Source organism: Macaca fascicularis, chromosome 1 (genome assembly GCF_037993035.2).
Source record: "Macaca fascicularis isolate 582-1 chromosome 1, T2T-MFA8v1.1".
Taxonomy (NCBI): Eukaryota; Metazoa; Chordata; class Mammalia; order Primates; family Cercopithecidae; genus Macaca; species Macaca fascicularis.
The window spans coordinates 41383075-41405494 of NC_088375.1; the positions used below are offsets into that span (position 1 = coordinate 41383075).

Below are 22420 nucleotides of genomic sequence, written 5' to 3' on the forward strand. Positions count from 1 at the left end.
ATTCTAACAAGTGGCTTCAAGCAAGGTCACTCTTGGGGCTCTGGTAGTTTTTTCAGAGCACATTCGTTTGTCATACACATGCTCTTCTGCCTCTCCTGCCTCCACATTTCTACTTGCTTCATACTTCAGATGCATAATTCCCCTCTTCTATCAGATAAAGATCATAGTGACAACACAAATACCTTAACTGGAACGTACACAGAAAGAAAATGTTTCAGCCAGTGCGAAGGTGTCTCTTGACATTGACACAATCTGAGGGGGACTTCTGGGTAGGGGTATGCTAATAAACTGGCCCTCTAAAATAAAAGCCCTTATTTGTAGCATTGCTAATTTTCATGGCATAAATAGTGTCACCACGGCTGAACTCACACTACCAATGTAATGCCATTGAACACGGAGGTGAGGAGTGTGCACATTTGGCTCATGCAAGGGATTCAAGCTGGCTCCAGCATACCGCTGGCTGGGCCTTGATATGTTTGCATAATTAGAGGGAAGGTACATATGTCAGCATATATGTGAATCTGATGGTGAAGATTACTTCTGGTTTCTCTGCCCAGAAATGCCATCATAGATCAGACAACGTATGAATTTGCTGCATGTGCAAGTGCCTCTTCTAGTGCTGCCCATCTTTACTCTTGAAACCCTCTTAATTTTGGTGTTCATCCAGATACCATCCTTAGCCTACTACTCTTCCTATTTTAATTGATGTAATTTCTGCATATTTCCATCTTAGACCCTTCTCCCAACTTTCAGATTCTAACTGCCTATTGGACTTAACATTGGCATGTTCCCCAGAGTACCTCAAGTTCTACATTCCAAAATGGAATTCAGTACCTACCCCACCAAAATCTGACTTCCTTCCCTCAATTTTCTTTCATGTAGGTGGCACCATTATCTTTCCGGCCATCCACACTAGAAATCAGGTGAAGTTTCCAGATTCTTTATTTTCTTTCATTTTATCCTCTACATCCAATTGATCAGAAGTCTTGATGATCTTCTTTTTGATTATTTGATGGGAGGGTAAATGTGTCCCTCCCATCTGCTACCTTCTCCATTCCTATTATCATTGTACTAGTTAAAGCCCTTGCAGTTGCTTATCTGGAGTATCCACAACTTTTGTACTGGTTTTTCCAACTTTAAAACTGTCCTCATCAAGTCTATCCTCCACATTGATTTCCTTGACCCTGCTTAAAACCTCATCATTGGTCTCCCATTTCAACAGGACATGGAGTCTCAGCTCCTTAGCATGCAACCAAAGTCCTCCATAATCAGGTAGTCTCCTGCTGCTCTCCAGCCAAAGCATTCCTTTCCTCTGTCATATTGCTTATACAACCACACATTTTCCCCCTGTAGTGGTGGAAAGGTATGCCTTTCCTCACCCGTCATAAGGGTCATCGGTAACTCTTATAACGAAAGACAGGTTAACAAGAGAAAAGCATAACAGATTTGTTTAATCAAAGTTTTATGTGACATGGGAGCCTTCAGAAATAATGGCCCAAAGACCCAGGGGAAACTTTCCATTTTTATGCTTAAGAGTCAATGAAGAATGGACAGCCATGTGGAAATGTGATTGGATGAAAAGAGTATGATCTAATGGTAGTAGACTAAGGGGGAACCCAGCAAGGCCTGTCTTTTCAGATTCTTCCTGGCCGCTCTGTGTAGCATTCTTTCCCCCTGGGTGTGGGCCAAGACCCCTCTGGAACAGGGGTCTTACAATCTACCAGACAAGGTAGGTCAGAGAATTTATGGCCAGCTTCTAAACAAAAAGGTAAGGGAGGTTAGAGCACTATTTCCAGGCTTTAAGCCTTGCTTTAGGGTTAGAGGGGGTTCTAGTTTCTATGACTCACCTTGGGGAAGGAGGAATCCTGGTTTCTATGATTCACTTCAGGGAGAAAGAAGTGCAGGAGACAGCAGGGCAGGAAAAGGTCAGAGAGAGAATTTGCTTCTGAGGCTGCTTCTGAGGGCTTCCAATTCCTTTAGTTCAAAGTCCTCAGCATGTCAAAATTCCATACTTTGGGATATCATTTTCATGACTTTGTTAATGCTTGTTTCTCTGCCTACTGTGCCCTCCCCAAAATAGTTAACTCTTATTCATTATGTGAAACCTAGTGCAGGCCAAGTATGGTGGCTCAGGCCTATAATGCTAGCACTTTGAGAGGCCAAGACAGGAGAATCGCTTGAGTCCAGGAGTTTTAAGACCAGCTTGGGCAACATAGTGAGACCTTGTCTCTACAAAAAAAAAAAAAAAATTAGCTGGAGTGGTGCGTACCTGTAGTCCCAGCTACTTGGGAGGCTGAGGTGGGAGGACTGCTTGAGCCTGGGAGGTTGAGGCTGCATTGAACCCTGATTGCACCACTGTACTGCGGCCTGGGCAATAGAGCTGGACTGCATCTCAAACAAACAAAACAAAACAACCCGGTATAGGCAGAACCTACTTAGTAAGCCTTTTCTGATACCTCCTTTACACTGGGCTCCTCTTGGTGCTTCCTCCATGTCTTGCCTCTCTCTCCATCATTTTACTCACATTTTATTGTAGTGGTTTCTTTGTGTCTGTTTCCTTCACCAGACTGAGTAACTTGGTTGCCAGAACCGCATGCTATTTACCTTTATATGTCTAGTACCTTGCACAGTGCCTGGCACATAATACTGTTTAGTTAACGAGTGCCTGAATATGTAGACGAATAAATGGAAAAGACAGCCACTGTGTATGTGCTAGTAGCATAAAAATACAGGATACACAATTACATTTCAAATTCAGATAAGTAACAAATAGTTTCTTTAGTATGCATAGATCCCAAACATGGAATGGGACATACTTATACTACATAGTATGTAATTATTCATTATTTCTCTGAAATTAAAATTTCACTGGGCATCCTGTAATTTATCTGTCAACCCTAACCTAGCAAAAAAGTGAGTTCACATGCAAATTATTAGGTTAGCACAAAGGTGATTGTGACAAGTTTTGGTTTAAGTTTTATTAAGTTTGCCACTACTTTTAATGGCAAAAACCATAATCACTGGTGTACCAACCTAATAAAAGTTCACGCAAAGCAGAAGCTTGTGTTGAGCTTGACATCATGGGCCCTAAAGTATTTTCTAGACTTTACCTTAACATCTCTGAGTGTCCTGTGTGTAAATAGTCACTGTAGTACTCAGGTGTATTGGCCTTGTCGTGTTCTGCTGCATGTCATTACAAACATGATTTCTGCTGAGAGAATGATGCATGGTGAAGAAATATATGCATTTGAGTAATTTGGAGAGATGAGCAGAGATTGTTTGTGAGTCAGCTTGTGGATTTTCCTGTACAGGTTGAGTATCCTTAATCTTAAAACCTACATTCAAAGTACTCCAACATCCATGCTCATTGCAGTGTTTTGCATTTTGGATTTTCAGAATGGGGATGCTTGAATGGTAAGTATAATGGGAATATTTCAAAATTTGAAAAAATCTGAAATCCAAACCACTTTCAGTCCCAAGAATCTGAGATAAAAGATCCTCAGCCTGTATTGTGGTGGTTTGTTGTTGCTGGAGAGTGGTTGTCGGGCATTTGAAAAGGAAGTATAAAACTTACTTTTGGTGTTTGGGGATGAATGTAGGGATTGGGTATGGGTTTTAGATTTTTGGAGGGAGTTAACAGCTAGAATAGTACTCACTATTTACTTTGCTGCTCAGGCCAGGATGCCTGAGAACTGATCCACTGAAGAGTGATCATGGTGTGGAGGACTCCATACTGTCTCCATTCTAATGAGGTTGTTTACTTAACACGTTCCCTGTTAAACTATCAGATGACTGAAGTACTATTTTGATTGAAGGGATTTTTTTTTTTTTTTTTCAAATTAGAAACACCCAACTGGTTAACAGTTTATGTTTTAAAAGGTGAAAGAGTTTATTTCTCCATGACTGGAAACGGAATTGAAATATGGCATCTTTCATCTCTCACACGCCCTTTTTCCTTTCTGTCTCATGCCAAAATCGATAATTATGGAAATTACCTGGTAGGACACTTGGGCACAATTTTAGATATTTACCCCATAGGACTCAGACATGTTCTCTTAGAAAAAGCTGGATTCTAAAGGCACAAAGATCAACCAAAAAAACAACATGAAACATTTTTGTGGTCTCAGTACCATGATCTTGTCAGTAAAGCGACGGTCTATGATTAAATCCAGACTGAACTGTTTCCTGTTAGCGTGCTAACCCACAGGGCAGGCTCAGGCCTCCGTGTCTTGCTTTCTAAGTCTGGGTTATTAAGCGCTTGTCTGACAAGGGTTCCACCCCTTTCGTCTTAAACTTTAATTCAAAGTTACTAAGATAATATAAGCAAAAACAGGTCCTAAAGTCTCTTAAAACACTTAGAGACCTATTGAATCTTTTCCTGCAAAAATGAAACTTTTAACATTCTAGCTTCTCTCCTCGGGCCATATGGCAGAGTATTTTTTTGTGTTTCCCCTCTGTACAATTTCTTTTCAAAATAATTTCAGTGGTAAGCAGATTAAGTTTTTGTTTCATAAAAAATGTACTCTATTTGAATGTTGGCAAATTAGAAGTCATCAGATCTTTCCCCTGCCATAATAAGCAGATATTAGGATATTTAGCCGGTCTACAGAAAATGACATTAAGCCAATTCTCTGATAACATGCATTGTTATTTTTTGTGAGAATGATTGTAGGCACAAGAGCAATTCTACACTTATTTTATGATATTGTCTTTGATGTTCACTTTGAAAATTATTTTTAAATATAAAATTTCAAAATATTTTATTAGTCTTCTGTTAGGTCACATGTGGTTCTTCCTAATGCACAGATGCAAACACTGAGGAACAAATACTGTTAAAGGTACTTACGGGAATCACGTATGCATATTGAAATTTTTTTCTGAGTAAAAAAGCACTGAAAGGAAGAGGCTGGGTTAATGAGAAACATAATTCCATTTCCAAGGGAGAACCCTGGCTTTCTGCCAAATCTCTGCTTTCTGGCAGGAAATGGGACCCACTTCATCAGATCCTTTGACAAGCATTTTTCTCTGTGTTTGAATTTTGGGACACATCAATACTCAGTGAAAAATAGTTCTTTTAAATAATCATCACTTTTGGTAAGAAAGATTTAGTATTAGAGTTTCCATTGTAAATAAAATAAGAATCGTCAAATTTCAACATCGTTTGTTAAGGGAACACTGATATTATCACAAGGCGAGGAAGCTTGATTTAAATCAGAATTTGACTATCCCTAACTACTGAGAAGCCATTCCTTTTGTGGTTAATATTTGACATTGAAGTATATTTTCATGGGTTTTTTTGTTTGTTTGCTTTTGAGATGGAGTCTTGCTCTGTTGCCCAGGCTGGAGTGCAGTAGCATAATCTCCAGCCCACTGCAACCTCGGCCTCCCAGGTTCAAGTGATTCTCCTGCCTCAGCTTCCTGAGTATCTGGGACTGCAGGCACGTACCATTACACCTGACTAATTTTGTATTTTTAGTAGAGATGGGGTTTCAGCATGTTGGCCAGGCTGGTCTCGAACTCCTGACCTCAGGTAATCCACCCACCTTGGCCTCCCAAAGTGCTGGGATTACAGGCGTGAGCCACCGCTTCCATCCTGAAGTATATTTTCTAACTTCTACTTTTGAATGTCATGCAGGCTGACAATTATTTTGGCCAGGTCTTTTGAAGTGACAAAGTACAAAACGCAAAAACATCCTTACATTTTTGTATTAATAAAGAGATCAAAGGAATACACATTTGAAAATAAAAATTAACATTACATTTTATAACGTTTTGATTTTTCTTTTTTAAAATGAAAAGTGGTAAATATGATTTAAGTTTTAAATGCATTACAGTAATTTAATAAGCCAAAATTTTTCAAAGTATGTGCATTCTGAAGTTCTGCAAGATGCTGCGAGACTAAAGAGAAATCCATTTGGAAATGCCATATACCATATCCCTCTCTTGGAGTTGACTAACACATGTTGGCATATTAAAGTGCATGAGAAATTCTGCAGTAAAAAGATGTCATTGACTTTCTTGAACTCTATAGTTCCCAAACTTGACCACAGGACTTTTTTTTTGGAACTAGTGTTTTACAGCACACACTTAAAGCAACAGTGAACCAAATAATTAATAACATACAGAATTCTAAACCATATACCTTTTTCACTTATTGTTTCTGATAAAGTTAATTGGAGTTTCTGGGGAACAGAGGGGTACTACAAGGTTTATTCTAAAACTACATATAGAGTGATAAAGAACAGCTATTAGACCCTGATCTGAGTCAACTGTCTTAAGAGGCCTAAAGAAACGTTTGATATTTTGCCTGAACCAGATCCCTCTCCCTAGAAAACTTTAAAAAATTAAGTAAAGAGATAAAGCCATCTACCACATAAGCTGGAGTCTTAATTTTAATTCCTGTTAGCAGTTTGACATGATGACATTAAGCTATTCTAACCCCCTTCTGAAAGCAGTTGCCACCACTCCAGTCTTTCTGAAAGCAATCCCATCTGTTAGTTTCCTTCCAGTAGTTTGATTTCTGACAGGCCAGTTGAAGGAAAAGCAAACATTCTACTTAGTAAGCACAATATCATCATTAGTGATCCACTTCTCTCTTATTTGCGTCTCTTCTTTAATTTTCACGTGATTATTTCAATTTAGGAAATCTGATATAAAACAATCCAACTTACGATTCAGATAAACCGCCTGGCGATTGTTTGCATCACTTAGGATTATTCTTGCTGTAGAAATAGACCTCCTCTCTGTAGAGCAGTCTCCTTAGTGCCTATGAAGGATGAGTTAAACTTTCAAAATTGCATCTCTGTATAATTTGTTAGGCACAGATTTACTGCAGAATGTAAGGCACACCAATATTTTTCTTCATTTTAATTCTCTTCCCTCATACTAAAAATTGAAGCTGTAAAGATTTTATTACCAATGAATTTTTATGTATTATGGTTTATATCTACCAAGGTACAATTATATCTACCAATATTCATTTACAGTTTCATTTTCATGTGCTAGCTGCTTCTCATGAGTAAATGTCTTCTTTTAGACTTTGCAAGTTTCCAAAAGGCAGGGTCATACACCCACCCACCCTTTTCATCACTCCCCAGAGCTTAACCCAGTGCTGCTTGGTACAACCATTTTCTCAGTCAGCTCTGTTGATTGCTGATGATATTGAATCAAAATGCACATTGCCCTCTGTGGACTGAAGAAAGTCAGATCATGGTTCCATCTCCATAGATTTCCACGGAGAATATACTCCAACCATGACCAGTTTTTCAAGCTATCAACATGATGTCAGCTGGCTCACACAAATTCTTAAAATTTAACAATCCGTTCTCCAAAACCAGTATGAGTCGGCTCCAGCACCCTACCATAGGAGATGTCTTTAGGAATGAGTTTGCAAAAATTTTTTCCCATTCTGTAGGTTGCCTTTTCACTCATAGTTCAACCATTGTGGAAGACAGTGTGGCGATTCCTCAAGGGTCTAGAACCAGAAATACCATTTGTTCCAGCAATCCCATTACTGGGTATATACCCAAAGGATTATAAATCATTCTACTATAAAGGCACATGCACGTATATGTTTACTGTGGCACTGTTCACAATAGCAAAGACTTGGAACCAACCCAAATATCCATCAGTGATAGACTGGATAAAGAAAATGAGGCACATATATACCATGGAATACTATGCAACCATAAAAAAGGATGAGTTCATGTCCTTTGCAGGGACATGGATGAAGCTGGAAACCATCATTCTCAGCAAACTAACACAAGAACAGAAAACCAAGCACTGCATGTTCTCACTCATAAGTGGGAGTTGAACAATGAGGACACACGGACACAGGGAGGGGAACATCACATATCGGGGCCTGTCAGCAGGGGTGAAAGACTAGGGCAGGAATAGCATTAGAAGAAATACCTAATGTAGATGACGGGTAGATGGGTGCAACAAACCACCATGGCACGTGTATACCTATGTAACAGACCTGCATATGTATCACAGAAGTTAAAGTATAATAATAATAATAATAAAAGGAATAAAAAACCCAGCAACAACAACAACAACAAAAAAGAATGAGTTTGGCCAGGCGCAGTGGCTCATGCCTCTAATCCTAACACTTTTGGAGGCTGAGGTGGGTGGATCACCTGAGGTTAGGAGTTTGAAACCAGCCTGGCCAACATGGTGAAAACCTGTCCTTACAAAAAATGCAAAAATTAGTCAGGCATGGTGGCAGGTGCCTGTAATCCCAGCTACTCGGAAGGCTGATGCAGGAGAATTGTTTGACCACAGGAGGCGGAGTTTGCAGTGAGCCGAGATCATGCCTTTGCACTCCAGTCTGGGCGACAGAGCAAGAGTCTCAAAAAAAAAAGAACGAGTTAGAAAACTTTCCATGGAACAAAACAAAGGGAATGCTTGCTAAACCTAATCCTGGGATCATTAAAAATGTCCTTGGTAAAATTATGCCAGCAAACTAGTTATTGATAGGGGAGTAAGTAGAAGCAAATGTAACCATTATGAAGTAATACTTCTACTTCTAGAAAGGAAGGAAACACACGTGCCTCCACCACCGCCACCCTACCACACTAAACTCACAGGAGAGAGCATTGCCTTACGTGACGTGTAGAGAAATTAAGTAAGAGTGAGGGTAGGCTGCATGCAGTGGCTCACACCTATAATCCCAGCATTTTGGGAGGCCAACATGAGAGGGTTGCTTGAACCCAGGAGTTTGAGACCGGTCTGGATAACATAGTGAGACCCCCATCTTTACCAAAAACAAAAGTACGAAAATTAGCAGAGCGTGGTTGCCTGAGCTGTAGTCCCAGCTACTTGGGAGGCTGAGACAGGAGGATCACTTGAGCCCAGGAGCTCCAAGCTGCAGTCAGCTGTGATCACACCACTGCTCTCCAGCCTGGGTAACAAAGGGGATAAATACATAAGAATAGGGGATAAATACATAAGAATAAGGAGAAACGGCTATGGCCTTCAACTATTTCAATGCTTCCAATTTTACTTTAGGGAGTCATTCCTCCTTATGGTAATTGTTAATTTATTTTACAGGTTGAAGGGGACCAGCTGCCTCCAGGACACACAGTCAGTCAATATGAGACCTGTAAGATCAGGACCATAAAAGCTGGCACCTTGGAGAAGCTTGTGGAGAACCTGCTGACAGCTTTTGGGGACAATGACTTTACCTATATCAGCATCTTTCTGTCAACGTACAGAGGCTTTGCCTCCACTAAAGAAGTGCTGGAACTGCTGCTGGACAGGTAAGAATGTAAAGGAGCTTGTGAGGTGAAAGAAATGTAGACTGTTTATGGAGTGGAGCACGAGGTTCTGAATCACCTGCACTTGGTATGCAGAGAGAGATATGTGAGGAAAGATTAACGGGAAGGGATGACCTTTGGCACAAATGGCAAGAAGATCATTCAGGAGCCACTTTTGGTCTGTTGCTGGGGAAAAATGTCTCCTAAAAGATTTATGAAAGAGTTGAGAGTAAATACTGTAAATCTAGATTCAGTTACTTTATGGATTTCATTCACTATTTGCCACCCTAAATTTCTCCATATTTTTATAATTTTATATTATTCAGTAAATAATCAGTTGACCAAGAATTTTGCTGGGATGTTGTGGGGATGAAATGTGCTAATATGTGTGCAGTGAGGAGCGCATTCTTAGACCCACAGGAAGCAGCTTAGGAACGGTGGCGATGATGATGCGATGCTGGTGATAACTATCAACAGTCAGCATGTATTGGCTGTTTTACGGATATGCACATAAATATCATCCTTGATCCGTATTGTTAAGCTACATATTACATGTAGCAGAGCAGTATACATTGAAATTTACACACTGTTAATCTTTAGATTTTCCTCATTATTTCTGTTTTATTTAGAATTAAACTTGGTCTTTCAGAAAATATCATTAAATCAACTTGATAGTGGGAGGAAGAAAACTGTCAGCCAAACAATTGTTTTAGAATCAGGAGAATCCTCATCTAAATCCTTATATTCTGAGGTTTCCTGCATAAGGAAGGAAATGAGATACGGCTTTTCGTTGGGCTTGTTGAGTATTGATGTTTGTTAACAAAATTTTTTTGTTTTGAAAGTAATTTGTACTCATGCTAAAAGTTCTTACACTGTGGAAGAGTATGCAAAATATTAAAAGTTTATTCATATTGCTACCTTTTCCCCAAATAATATTTATTAGATTTAAAAATATTAGTAGTAAGAAGAAAATTAAATAGACCATCTACTAGGCAAGTAACACATATTAACATTTTAAAAATAGAGGTAATCCATGTATATGGTGAAAAGTTCCATCTGGACCATATAGGTCCAGATAATTGTAAAAATTAAAAGTAAAAGATTTTTTTCCTCAAGCTCCAATCCCATTCCTCCCAGGAAATCACTGTAAACCATTCCTTTTGTATTTTTCCCACACTTTTGGGTGTATAGGAAGTATGTATGTATATATACCCGCATTTATGTACTGTATGTCATATATATGATATGTTTATATATTTATCATATGACATAATATACTTATCTGTGATACAGATAGAATCACAGTACACAGTCTGTTCTGCAATTTTCATTTTTTAAAATTAATTTCTTTTCTATTTTTACAAACAAGGTCTTGTTCTGTTGTCCATGCTGGAGTGCAGTGGCATAATCATAGCTCACTGCATCCTCCAACTCTGGGGCTCAAGAGGTCAGCCTCAGCCTCCTGAGTTGCTAGGGTGACAGATACATGCCACCGTGCCTGGCCAATTTTCGATTTTTACTTATCTGTGTATCTTGGAGATTTTTTACTCATTAAGTGAATTAGTGTACATAAAAGGCTTAGAACAGTGGCTGGCATATTGAAAGCTCAAAAAATGTAATTCTTATTTCAAAATCAGCACCTATAGATGAATCTATCAAAATCTTTTCAATAGCTTTATAATATTTATTGAATGGGTTATTATGTGGATAGACATTTAAGTTCTCTCCAGTTTTTAATTTTTTTTTTTGAAACGGAGTCTTGCTCTGTCTCCAGGCTGGAGTGCAGTGGCATGATGTCGGCTCACTGCAACCTCCGCCTCTCGGGTTCAAGCGATTCTCCTGCCTCAGTCTCCCAAGTAGCTGGGATTACAGGCATGTGCCACCACGCCCAGCTAATTTTTGTATTTTCAGTAGAGATGAGGCTTTACCATGTTGACCAGGATGATCTTGATCTCTTGACCTTGTGATCTGCCTGCCTCAGCCTCCCAAGGTGCTGGGATTAGACGCGTGAGCCACCGCACCCGGCAAATTTGTTTTTTAAACTTTGTAAACAGTACTGCAAGGAGCGTTTTTGAATACATATCTTCTGAATAGTTGCTTGAGAATTCTACAGGATAATTTCATAGAAGAGTCACTAATGGGTCAAAATATATCAGCATTTAAAGATTTGAAAGATAACTGCCAGATTGCACCAATGACATTCCTGTCCACAGAAAACGGGAGTACCTATTTCCTCATTTTCCCCACACACTTGCCAACTGTGGATATTTTCTCTGTACCTTTGAAACTATCTTTACCATGACCTGACCACGGACAAATGACAGTGGTTGTTTTTGAATTTATACTTCTTACATTTATGAGTGAGGCTTAGTGTCTTTTAAAATTCTTATTGGCTGTTTGTATTTTCTCTGAACTCTGTCTTTTCATATCCTTTTGCCTGTTTTTCTTTTGGACTCTTCATCTAATTATTGATCATCTAATTATAACTCTGCATATTAAGGAAATTAGTTTGTTGCTTATCATATGTTAGAAATATTTTTCCTAATTTTTTCATTTGTTTTAAAAGTTATTTATTAAAATTTTTAATAAAGACATTAACATTTTTGTGTAGTCATATCTATTAGTCTAAAGAAATACCTTTAATAATAAAGTTATATTCCAGTATAAGTAAGGTTATTGACAATAGTAGGTTTTCCCTCAACGTAGTTTTCTCATAGATGCGTATAGAGTAAGATTATTTGGATCAATGGTTATTAATATGTCAATCTTCAAGAACACTCACAAAATGTCTGTTCTTTGTCATACATTGATCTGGTTATGATACTTTGAGCTGCAGCACAGATAGGAAGTTCTGTAGTTTTTTGCATAGCAGTGCTTGACAAAATAAGCCTGGAATATAAACTTGGATTGGTGAGGTATTTCTTTTATAGTTTGTTTGCTTATGTAGTAAATCATACCTGTACATAGAAATTGAAAAATTGTATGAATTTTATCTTTTTGGTATTTCATGTTTATAAAAAAAATGCAGTATGCTGTTGGCAGGCAGTATGAATAGACTGTTCAAAACATTAAAAAACTCCTACAAGTTTACTTTGGAATTGGTAACCTCTTCTATTTATGGGGTGACTATTGATAATAGGCCACAGATGTCCACAGTCAATAAAGGAGTGCACGTAAATTCCAGCTGTTCATCCTAAATAGAGGACATATACACACAGGAACTGGAGTGTTTAGTCTATGACTCATGTACATCCAGCTTTTGATATTTTTAAAATCTTTTCTTTGTTCTATTATAGAGGATAGATATTTTTGCTTTTTAAAACACTAACTGGATGACTGACTAACATTGAACATGAATCAAACTGCATTTAATTCAAGCTGTCATGTAAGGTATAACTGAATGGAGAGTTAGGATTTATTTTGTACCATTTGGATGGGCCAAGGCTTGACCTTGAATTTAATCTCATAAACAGATCCTTTGCTTGCTTCTGAAATGAATGGAATTGACAAGTACTCAATGCCTACACAATACCCAGCTTCTGCAAGACACCATGCGGATGGAATTCAGAAATATGAGACTTGGTTCATGCCTTGAGATAGTTTAGTGGTGGATTTACTATGAAGCCACTGGTACTTAACCTCAAGGGGCACTCACTTGGAGTGCCCTCTGCATAATTTTATATTCATGATTTTGTATTATTTTTCTTTGAGAGGATCCCTCAGATTACATATGGCTTCAAATTACATATCCATAAGACCTGGATCCACCCCTCAGTACTTAATATTTTGCTGCACAAGATAAAATATTAAGGTTTGCATTTCTGAAACAAGTAGATAACTGCTTGAGATGGTATTAGATGAAGTTCTAACATGTTCTGCAGATGAAACAGGATATAGAAGTTCAGATAAATAAATCTCATTTATTTAGATTATTCTGCAGAAATTTGGATTTGTTCAAATTAGTACAAACCTCAACATGAATTTCTTCCTTGCTTCATTTCCTACTCACACTTAGATCTTGGACCAGGCTTCAGTCTTAATTAAATTTAACCAAAATGCGCGTTCTGTGAAACAGTGGGTTCTTAAATTGGTTGTTGAGACTTTTAATGTCTATGATTAAGAGGAAGCAATTACGTTGTATAAACTTGCCTATTCTGAAGATGAGCATTTGAAATATTATTTTGTCAGTAGATTGTGGTAGACTTGTTTATGGGTCTCTGACATAATTTTAAAAATAATTTCTTTTGTTTTTTTAATAGTAGTTTGCTTATCTGTTGTGAAATTAACACTGAGAAGCTATTACAGCATGTGCTAATCATACAATAATCAGTTGAGAATGGATTGAAGACAGATACTGCAGTATTTATTTCCCACCAGAGAAGCTTATTTGATGTCAAGCTTTGATTTCCCGTAAGACTTCTAATAATGTGGCTTTTCTCATATGGAACTGTTCGCTTTCTGGGATTTCTTTTTTATCTTTTGACAGTTTTTTATTCTACTATAATATGAGCCTTTTGTGATTGGCCAATAGACAGTGGTTTGAGTTCACGTATAGCTAATTCCATGTGTTTGCTTTACCCCTTACTTGGGGTGACCATTTCCCAAGGACCACTGTTTCCTGTGCTTCTCAACATGGCTCGGAGTTCACTGTAGACCACATTGGCCTACTTTTAACCCAAGAAGAAGTTGTTGAATTGTGGGCCAGCAGTTTGTGTGGGGGCTTTGAGATTTTCTTTTATCTAACTTCAAACATACACTCACTCAGTTAAAAATCTGGCCGGGCGTGGTGGCTCACATCTGTAATCCCAGCACTTTGGGAGGTCAAGGCAGGTGTATTGCCTGAGGTCAGGGGTTCGAGACCAGCCTGGCCAACATGGTGAAACCCCATCTCTACTAAAAATATAAAAATTAGCTGGTATGGTGGCAGTCATCTGTAGTCCTATCCACTCGGGAGGCTGAGGCAGGAGAATCGCTTGAACCTGGGAGGCGGAAGTTGCAGTGAGCTGAAATTGCACCAGCCTGGGCAACGCAGTAGGACTTGGTCTGAGGAAAAAAAAAAATCATCTGTTCTCTCCACCATACCATTTAAACATAAGGGTGTTAGATACTACTGAATATGCCCAACCTCAAATGTAGGTAGAAACCTACTTTAGCTAGTGACCTTCAGTGAGAACCATGAAATGTTTGCACAAATATCTAGAGTTTTCTTCAGATGCTGTCACAATAACTCCCTTTTGGGCCATTTCTTGAACATTCTCTCTTTCTGTGATATGTACTCTGTTACCAGAATTAAGCAGAACGTGCTGAGTGCAGTGGCTCACGCCTGTAATCCCAACACTTTGGGAGGCTGAGGCGGGCAGTTCACTTGATGCCAGGAGTTCGAGACCATCCTGGCCAACAAGGCGAAACCCCGTCTCTACTAAAAATATGAAAGTTAGCTGGGCATGGTGGTGCATGCCTGTAGCCCTAGGGAGGCTGAGGCGGGAGGATAACTTGAGCCTGGGAGGCGGAGGTTGCAGTGAGCTGAGATTGTGCCACTGCACTCCAGCCTGGGTAACAAAGCGAGACCCTGTCTAAAAGAAAAAAAAAAGAAGTAAGCAGAATGCCAACAAGAACCAGAGTAGGGGTTAACTAGGTCTCCAGAAACCTTTGCCAAGCTGATGGCACTCGGGTCACACTGTGGAAAGCACTGAGTGATAGTCTGAATTACTCCCTTAATTTCAAATGAATTCTCCCAGTGGAGGACATTCGGGGTTTTTAAAGGTTGGAGTCATTTGTAAACACTATGCTTTAAGATTAGCTGACTTAAATTTGCTTGCTTATGTTGCAAAGAAGAGAATAATTCAGTAGGTCTTTGAACTTATTTCTTCTTCCCATGTTTGCTTGCCATGTGTTTTCACAGGCTTTATCTCATTTAGTTCACTTATTTTTACCCCTGTGTTTACAGATTAGAAAATTGTGGCTCAGAAACATTCAATCAGTAAGTAGCAGAGCTAGAATTAAAATCTACCCCTTTCTGACTTGAAAGTTCTTTCCAAGTGTACAATATCACCTTCCTTGATTTGTTAATATCACCTTTAAAGGAAGCCTTTTTTGGGAATCCTTCTTAGCCATCCTTTTCACTACTACCTCAAGTGATTTTCCCTGGAAACTGTATTTCCCAAGGGCTCCTCCCTTCACACAATTGTGAGCAGTTCACTTGAGCATCAGTGCTGTTTTTCATTTGTCTACTCAAGCAATATTTGTCGGCTCTTTAATGTGTACTACGTACTGTACAAGGTGCTGTGTGTATAATGGCGGACAAACCTGCCTTCTTCATGCTGAATGTCTAGTGGGAAAGAATAACATTAAACAAATCAGTGTGCAAATACATTTATATAATTAAAATTGATAGACCACTGGGAGATAAAAGGTTCTATAACGCAGAGTTATAGAGGATATTTTGGAGGGCTGTACCCAAATAAAACTGAATGTTGGCCAGGATCTTAGGTGATCACTTAGATCATGGGCCATAAAGGTCATTGCTGTGTCTGTGTTTGGAATGTTTCTGTGTACTGAATGGGCTCTGGCCAAATCCCTGACCTCGATCAGCTTTTCCTGAAGGGTCAGGGATAGCAAATGAGAGAGGCATGGGTGAATTAAGTATAGTACCACCGTGGGAATAGAAACCTTAAATCCATTCTTTATGTCACCTGGAGTAACATTTTCATATGTAAAACATGACATACCAATAACCAGCAGAACGGAGCTGCCTTTGTTAGTGCAACCAGTTCTTCCACAGTGTAGAGAGGAGTTGATCAGATATAAAGCTTGAAAAATTTCATTTATTTCCAAAGATTTTGTCATAGATGTCAAACAGACTTTTTCTTTTCAGAATTTTAGGATACATTATGGGAAAAGCAATTTTTCCTGTCTTTTTTTTTTTTAGCCATGAGATTCAGGTTTAAGGCATATAGTATAATGGTGAAGAACATAGGCTTAGGAGTCAGAAATTTGAATTTTATTCCAGTTTTGCACTCCTTACTTGCTCTGTGGTATTGGGCAGTTGATTTATCTTACTAGCTTCAGTTTTTCTCATCTATAAAATAACAAAAATAGCACCTAATTTATAGAGTTATTATAAAGTTAAAAGATGATAATGTAGGTAAAATTCTTAGTATAGTGGCTGAAAAATATTAAGTGCTTAAGAGATTACTATTACCTTGTTTTCTGTATTCATGGCATTTATTATTCTTGGAAATTATCTTATTTATCTTGCTTATTTCTTGACTGTCTGTCCTACTCAGAGACCATGGTAGTCTTATTCATTGCTCTGCCCTCAAAATGGTGCCTGCAGTAGGTGCTTGGGAACTATTTGTCTAACAAATAAATAATGGTTATCATTATTCATGCCTGTTCCAAGCAGGTGCTTTGAAAGGTCCAGCAGTGAACATTGCCCAGTCTTTGCCCATGTTTAGTGGGAGAGACAAGTAAGTCTATAGACTCGTGTCATCACCGTCAAGGCCATGAGGCTGAATATGCATTTTTAATGAAAACATTTTCCCCCCGGGAGCTGGTAGTTGTAAGCCTTCTATAAAAAGCCCATTATACAAATCCATTCAGTTCTCAAATGCTTTCGTAGCATGAGAAGCTGGTGTTTTTGAGATGCGTACAATATGTTCCAATTTACTTTTTGTTAAACTTCACTTAAAATAATTGAATTTTTTATTTAGTGCTGGAATTACACTAGGCACTTGCCAAATATTCCTAGATTCATGCTGGCATGCAGTGCTCATGTTCCTGTACTTCCTTTTCTTTCAGTAAGAGGCAAGGTTTCTAATATCTTTCCTCTCCTCTTCCAGGTCCAAGGAAAGAAAGTTGTCAGCAGAGAGAGCACTGGGAAACATACTGGAAACTGAACCCACACAAAGGGTCTCTGAGCATTTTCATGTGACTTATGGTCCCAGTGTCGCCTCTAGGGTCACCAGCATCTAGAGGTGACACTGGGACCATAGGTCACTTCTAGGTGCTGGTCTCTTATAGCATGAACACTTACATTAAATCTTGTTACTATGAAACTCATAATTTGATTTTTTTTAAACTTTTTATTCTGAGTTAGTTATTAATGTTTAACTTCTATCACTTATATAGGAAATGTTTCAAAATAATTCCATACCTTTCTTTTCATTAATTTTAGTAACCTCCTACAGGGCCAAATGGAAACTAGCAGAGACAGTCACTCATTAAGTCTTTTGTGCCTCCCCGCAACCCACCCATGCATGGAACAGTTGAGATTTAGTGGTTGGTGGCTCCAGGATGCTTTCAGGAAATCTTTTTTTTTTTTTTTTTTTTTTTTTTTTTTTTTTTTTTTTGAGACGGAGTCTCGCTCTGTAGCCCAGGCTGGAGTGCAGTGGCCGGATCTCAGCTCACTGCAAGCTCCGCCTCCCGGGTTCACGCCATTCTCCGGCCTCAGCCTCCCGAGTAGCTGGGACTACAGGCGCCTGCCACCTCGCCCGGCTAGTTTTTTGTATTTCTTAGTAGAGACGGGGTTTCACCGTGTTAGCCAGGATGGTCTCGATTTCCTGACCTCGTGATCCGCCCGTCTCGGCCTCCCAAAGTGCTGGGATTACAGGCTTGAGCCACCGCGCCCGGCCAGGAAATCTTAACATTGCTTTGCTTCCTTTCCAGCTTAACATACAATCATATTGAATATCCTGACTAGGGTGAGAATTTCTTAGTAAGTGAAGGCTGCTATTTAAGATTTTTGCTAGAACAGATGAGTTTAAATAGATTTTCTCTAGGTCTGGGTGTTAATGACTTCCTAGGCAAAAAAGCCCCAAAAAACTTGGATGGGTTCCATACACATACACATACTCACACACATATATAACAGAACATATATATAAAACCTTAACATATATACATAAATATATATATATATATATTTTTACAGGGAAAAAATAATAACAATGCTAGTCACATTCTGGCTCCAGCCATGCTTCCTAAAGCTAAGTGTGTAGACCAAAACTGAACAGGGCATGATGTCCTGAACAGAACATAAACTCATAATTTGATATTTTTCTAAACTTTTCATTTGTTCTAAGAGTTATTTATTAATGTTTAACTTCTATCACTTATATAGGAAATTTTTCAAAATAATTCCATACCATTCTCTTCATTAATTTTAGTAACCCCCCACAGAGCCAAATGGAAACTAGTAGTAGCCAAATGGGTACTAGTAGTATCTTGGATTATCTGAGTGAGCCCAGAGTAATCACAAGGGTCCTTAAAAATGTAAAAGATGGAGGCAGAAGACAGAGAAAGAGATACGAGGATGGAAATGGGATCAGATAGATGCTACGTTGCTGGCTTTGAAGATGGAGGAAGGGGGCCTTGAGCCAAAGACTGCAGGCAGCCTCTTGAAGCTAGAAAAGGGAATTAAACAGATTCTCTTCTAGAACCTCTAGAAAGGAACACAGCCCTGACAACACCTTGATTTTAACCCACTGAGACCCTTCTGACTTACAGAACTATAAAATAGTAAATTTGTATTGTTATAAGCCACTAAGTTTGTAATAATTTATTCCAGCAACACAGATAAGAAACATAAGAAACAAGGAATTCTTGTCAGGGAGATTGACTCTGAAAAATCTAGTGGCCATAGGCTGAAGGATGTTGAGGGTTGGTGTCCACCCTCATCTTTGTTCTGTTCAGGACATCATGCCCTATTCAGTTTCAGTCCACACAGCTCCAGGAAGCATAGCCGGAGCCAGAATGTGATGGGCATTGTTATTATTTTCTCCCTGTAACTATGTCAGTTACTTCGGATTAACCAGAAAAATTTAATCTGGTACTGTTTGAGAATTATATCCAACCATAATCACTTGAGGGAAAATGGAAATAAGTTTTCTTCCCTGCTGGGTTGGTGGCCTTTGGTAAATGTTTACTTTTGCCGAGTGGACCCAACTCTCACCTGCCAGCACTATGGGAATTCTGGATGGGAACATGTGGCGACTGCAGAGCCTTAGCTTCGGGGATGACAGTGATGGTTTTGTTAAAGTAGACACTGAAGGGATGCTGTCAGAGACTTTGCCTCAGATCATCACCAGGCTAGCTTTCTTGTCTTGAAATGGGATTTAGAGACCTAAGAGATAAAAATGTTTCCATGAAGTAGCTTGTTTTTTATTTTACTTGGCAAAGGGAGACAAGGACATGCAATTGTCCTTTTTTTGAAAAGAATATAAAATTGCCCAGCAGGTTTTTTTTAAAAAAGTGTGCTTACATTTGGAGACAACAAAACAAAACTGACAAGAAACTGAAATGTAATGGGTGGTAACTGAGTTAGTAACTGGACAGTTAGGTGATCATTTAAAGCAGTGGTTTTGACCATTTTTCAGTAGCTAGTGGGAGTGATTGATCACAAACCCCTGTAAGAATGTACTAAAACTATGGACCGTCTCTCTAGAAAAAAGAGAATATCAGATTTTTTTTCATAAAATTTAGGGACTTCCCAGACTTCTATAAATTCATCCAGGGACCCTGGGTTATGGTCCCCTAGGCAAAGTGTCCCTAGCATGATGACAGGGGATACATAGGCGGTCATTATGAATCAGAGGCAGGCAGTGATCCTAGCTTTATTATAACTGGAGCACAGATCTTAAGTGTGGCTCTGAAAAGTAAACCAATCAATTTAACTAACTAAAATTACGCTTCATGGTTCATTCAGGTAAATTTAATGGTTTTAGAAAGTATCTTGGGACATCTAAAATGGGAAGATACTGGTGGTTTTGAGTTAATTTGGTTTTTCATATCACTTTTATTTGAAAAATTTTTTACATTTATTTTTTTGTGAACTTAGCCCTGATAGTGCCATCAGGCCCCTAGTCCTGGGGAACACAATTCTTTTGTCTTTGACCTCTACTAAAGCTAACAGTAAGCACCCATTTAGATAAATTAATATTATGTTGAGTTTTTGTAAGCTATAGGAGGAAAAGAAAAGTATCCTTGAAAATGAAAGGATACTTTCATGATACTAAACTCATATTCATTGTATGTGATGTTACAAAGCATGTTTCATAAGATTCTTGAAGAGTTCTGCAATAGCAACTTTTTGTGGTTGGGGAAAACGAGCCACAGGCTTGTACTGATTTGTTAATAATGTATTAATTCATCTTAAACCTGAGAAAAATCTAGACTCATGAACAGAGTCTGAGTGCTGCCTCCTCCCTACCCCCATCTACCTGTTTCTTCTGTTGTCCATCATTGTAGCCGCATCCATTGCAGTGCACTAACAAGACGTGTTTGCAGTTAGTTGGTGGTTTAGCACTATTGTGAACTAGAAGTGGAAGGAGTAGCTACTGATGGGCCACCAAGCTCTGAGTGCAGGAAACAGGCCAGAGAAAAGAAATGGATGACAGAGGCTTAGAATGGAAAATAGAAGAAATCTTATAGCAAGAGTGTGAGAGCCAACATACTTAAATAATTTTAAATCTGCATGAGATATAAGTTGTGGCAAGAGAGACCTTTTTTTCTTTTCCTTGGATGAATAGTGTCCTTTTCTCGATCTCCTCTTTAGACAGTTGTGGGTTAAGGGCTGGGAGGAAAGGTTATTCTCCAGGAAAATGTTATAGCATTTTGTAACTGTCAAGTGGGGCAGAAATATCTGGTACTTTTTTGCTGTTAATGTTGCCTTAAGTGTCAGGGACTTAGTATGGAGATAATGTGGACAATGAAAGAACAAGGAAGGTACAGTGTCCTTCACAGCAGAGGCCTAGAGGGGAGGAGGGCAGCTCTTTTTGGGTCTGTAGCTTTTTCTAGTCATGGAAAAATGGCCTAGAGAACTAGCCCTCACAAATGGAAAGCACAGTGTTGGGTTCTCGGCTCAGTCTTGTTGGCCCCTTCCTTTCCTTCAAGAGAACAAGGAGTTTTTGCTTTGTTGTTTTTGACCTTTGTCTTTCCCCTTGAATAAGCAACTTCACAGTGGTAACAAGACCTTTCCAAGGTAGGCTTGGTGGCTGTGACCCAGTTCTCAGGTCAGACTTGGCGGAGAGGTGCCTGCCGTGGAGGATATTATTCAGAGTAATTAAAACCACATGTCTTGCTGATCTGTGGATACAGTCCAAAGTCTTCACTAAGGTTTTCACCAGACATCTGCAGGCTATTTCACCCATGTCATTCTCCGGAGTCAAGGTTGGCTTCTGAACATTTTTTTCATACCTGACCTGTGTTCTTTTGGGTCAGTTACAGAAAAATGCCTAAGATGTTCTGAGGCCAGCGTTTATTAGAAAAGATTCCCAGGAGTCCTTGAGTCAGCAGCTTCATGTGAGGTCTCTCTTTCTTTTACTTCCTCCTTTCTGTTCTTTCACTATCCCCAGTAAAGTACCTCCTTTCCAACTCTTCCCGCCCCAGCCTTTCTTTTATTCATGGTAGAAGAGGGCATGTATTAATTCATTTAGCAAATATTTATTGTCTACTTTGTGCAGGCTCTATTCCAGGCTCAGTAGAAGTAGCAGGAAGCAAGATAGAAGAGTAAAACCAGAGTCCTTGCCACAGCCTACCAGGCCCTCAGGATCTGTCCTTGTCACCTCTATGCCTCATTTTCTATTCGTGCTCACTCAGCTCTGCCCCTCCTTAGCCTCTTAATGTTTCTTAGAAACATCCTCCTGCCACTCTTCCAGGGCCTTTGCAGTGGCTCTTCGGACTGCTTAGAAGGCTCTTTCCCTGGAGATGTGCAGGGCCCACTTCCTCACTTTCTGGAGAGTTTACTTTGTTTTCACGTTCACATTGGGCCTTCCCCAAATACCCAACCTCTGGCCCTCCGTTATACTGGGTCACCGTGACCTGCGTTATTTCTCTCCATTGTGCTTTTCACTCTCTGACTTAGTATATATTAACTAATTATTATTGTTTGTCTCCCCCACACTACGATGTATACTTCATGAAAACAGAGACTTTGGTTTGTTTGCTGCTGTATCCTCAACGTCTAGAATAGTACCTGTACATAGTCCTTAGTAAATAATCTTCATTGAATGAGGACTAAATGAGTAAAAGAATGAATGATGGAATAAATGAATGAAAGACTCACTATAGCTTGTATGGTAGGGTAGTGATTCAGAGGCTGGTTGCTGAATTCTGACTGTCATGGCTGAAATCCCTGCTGCACATATTAGTTGTATCTTTGAGGG

General features: G+C 39.1%; 1 protein-coding gene across 3 annotated transcripts in view; it reads left to right on the forward strand.

Annotated features, from left to right (window-relative positions):
* RGL1 (ral guanine nucleotide dissociation stimulator like 1) overlaps window positions 1-22420 on the forward strand; it is a 290242-nt gene that overhangs the window by 200031 nt on the left and 67791 nt on the right. For all 3 annotated transcript variants that reach the window (XM_005540214.5, XM_005540216.5, XM_005540217.5), the window contains one exon: window positions 9052-9260. In XM_005540214.5, the coding sequence (XP_005540271.1) occupies window positions 9052-9260 (209 nt within the window). The remainder of the gene's footprint in view (window positions 1-9051; window positions 9261-22420) is intronic.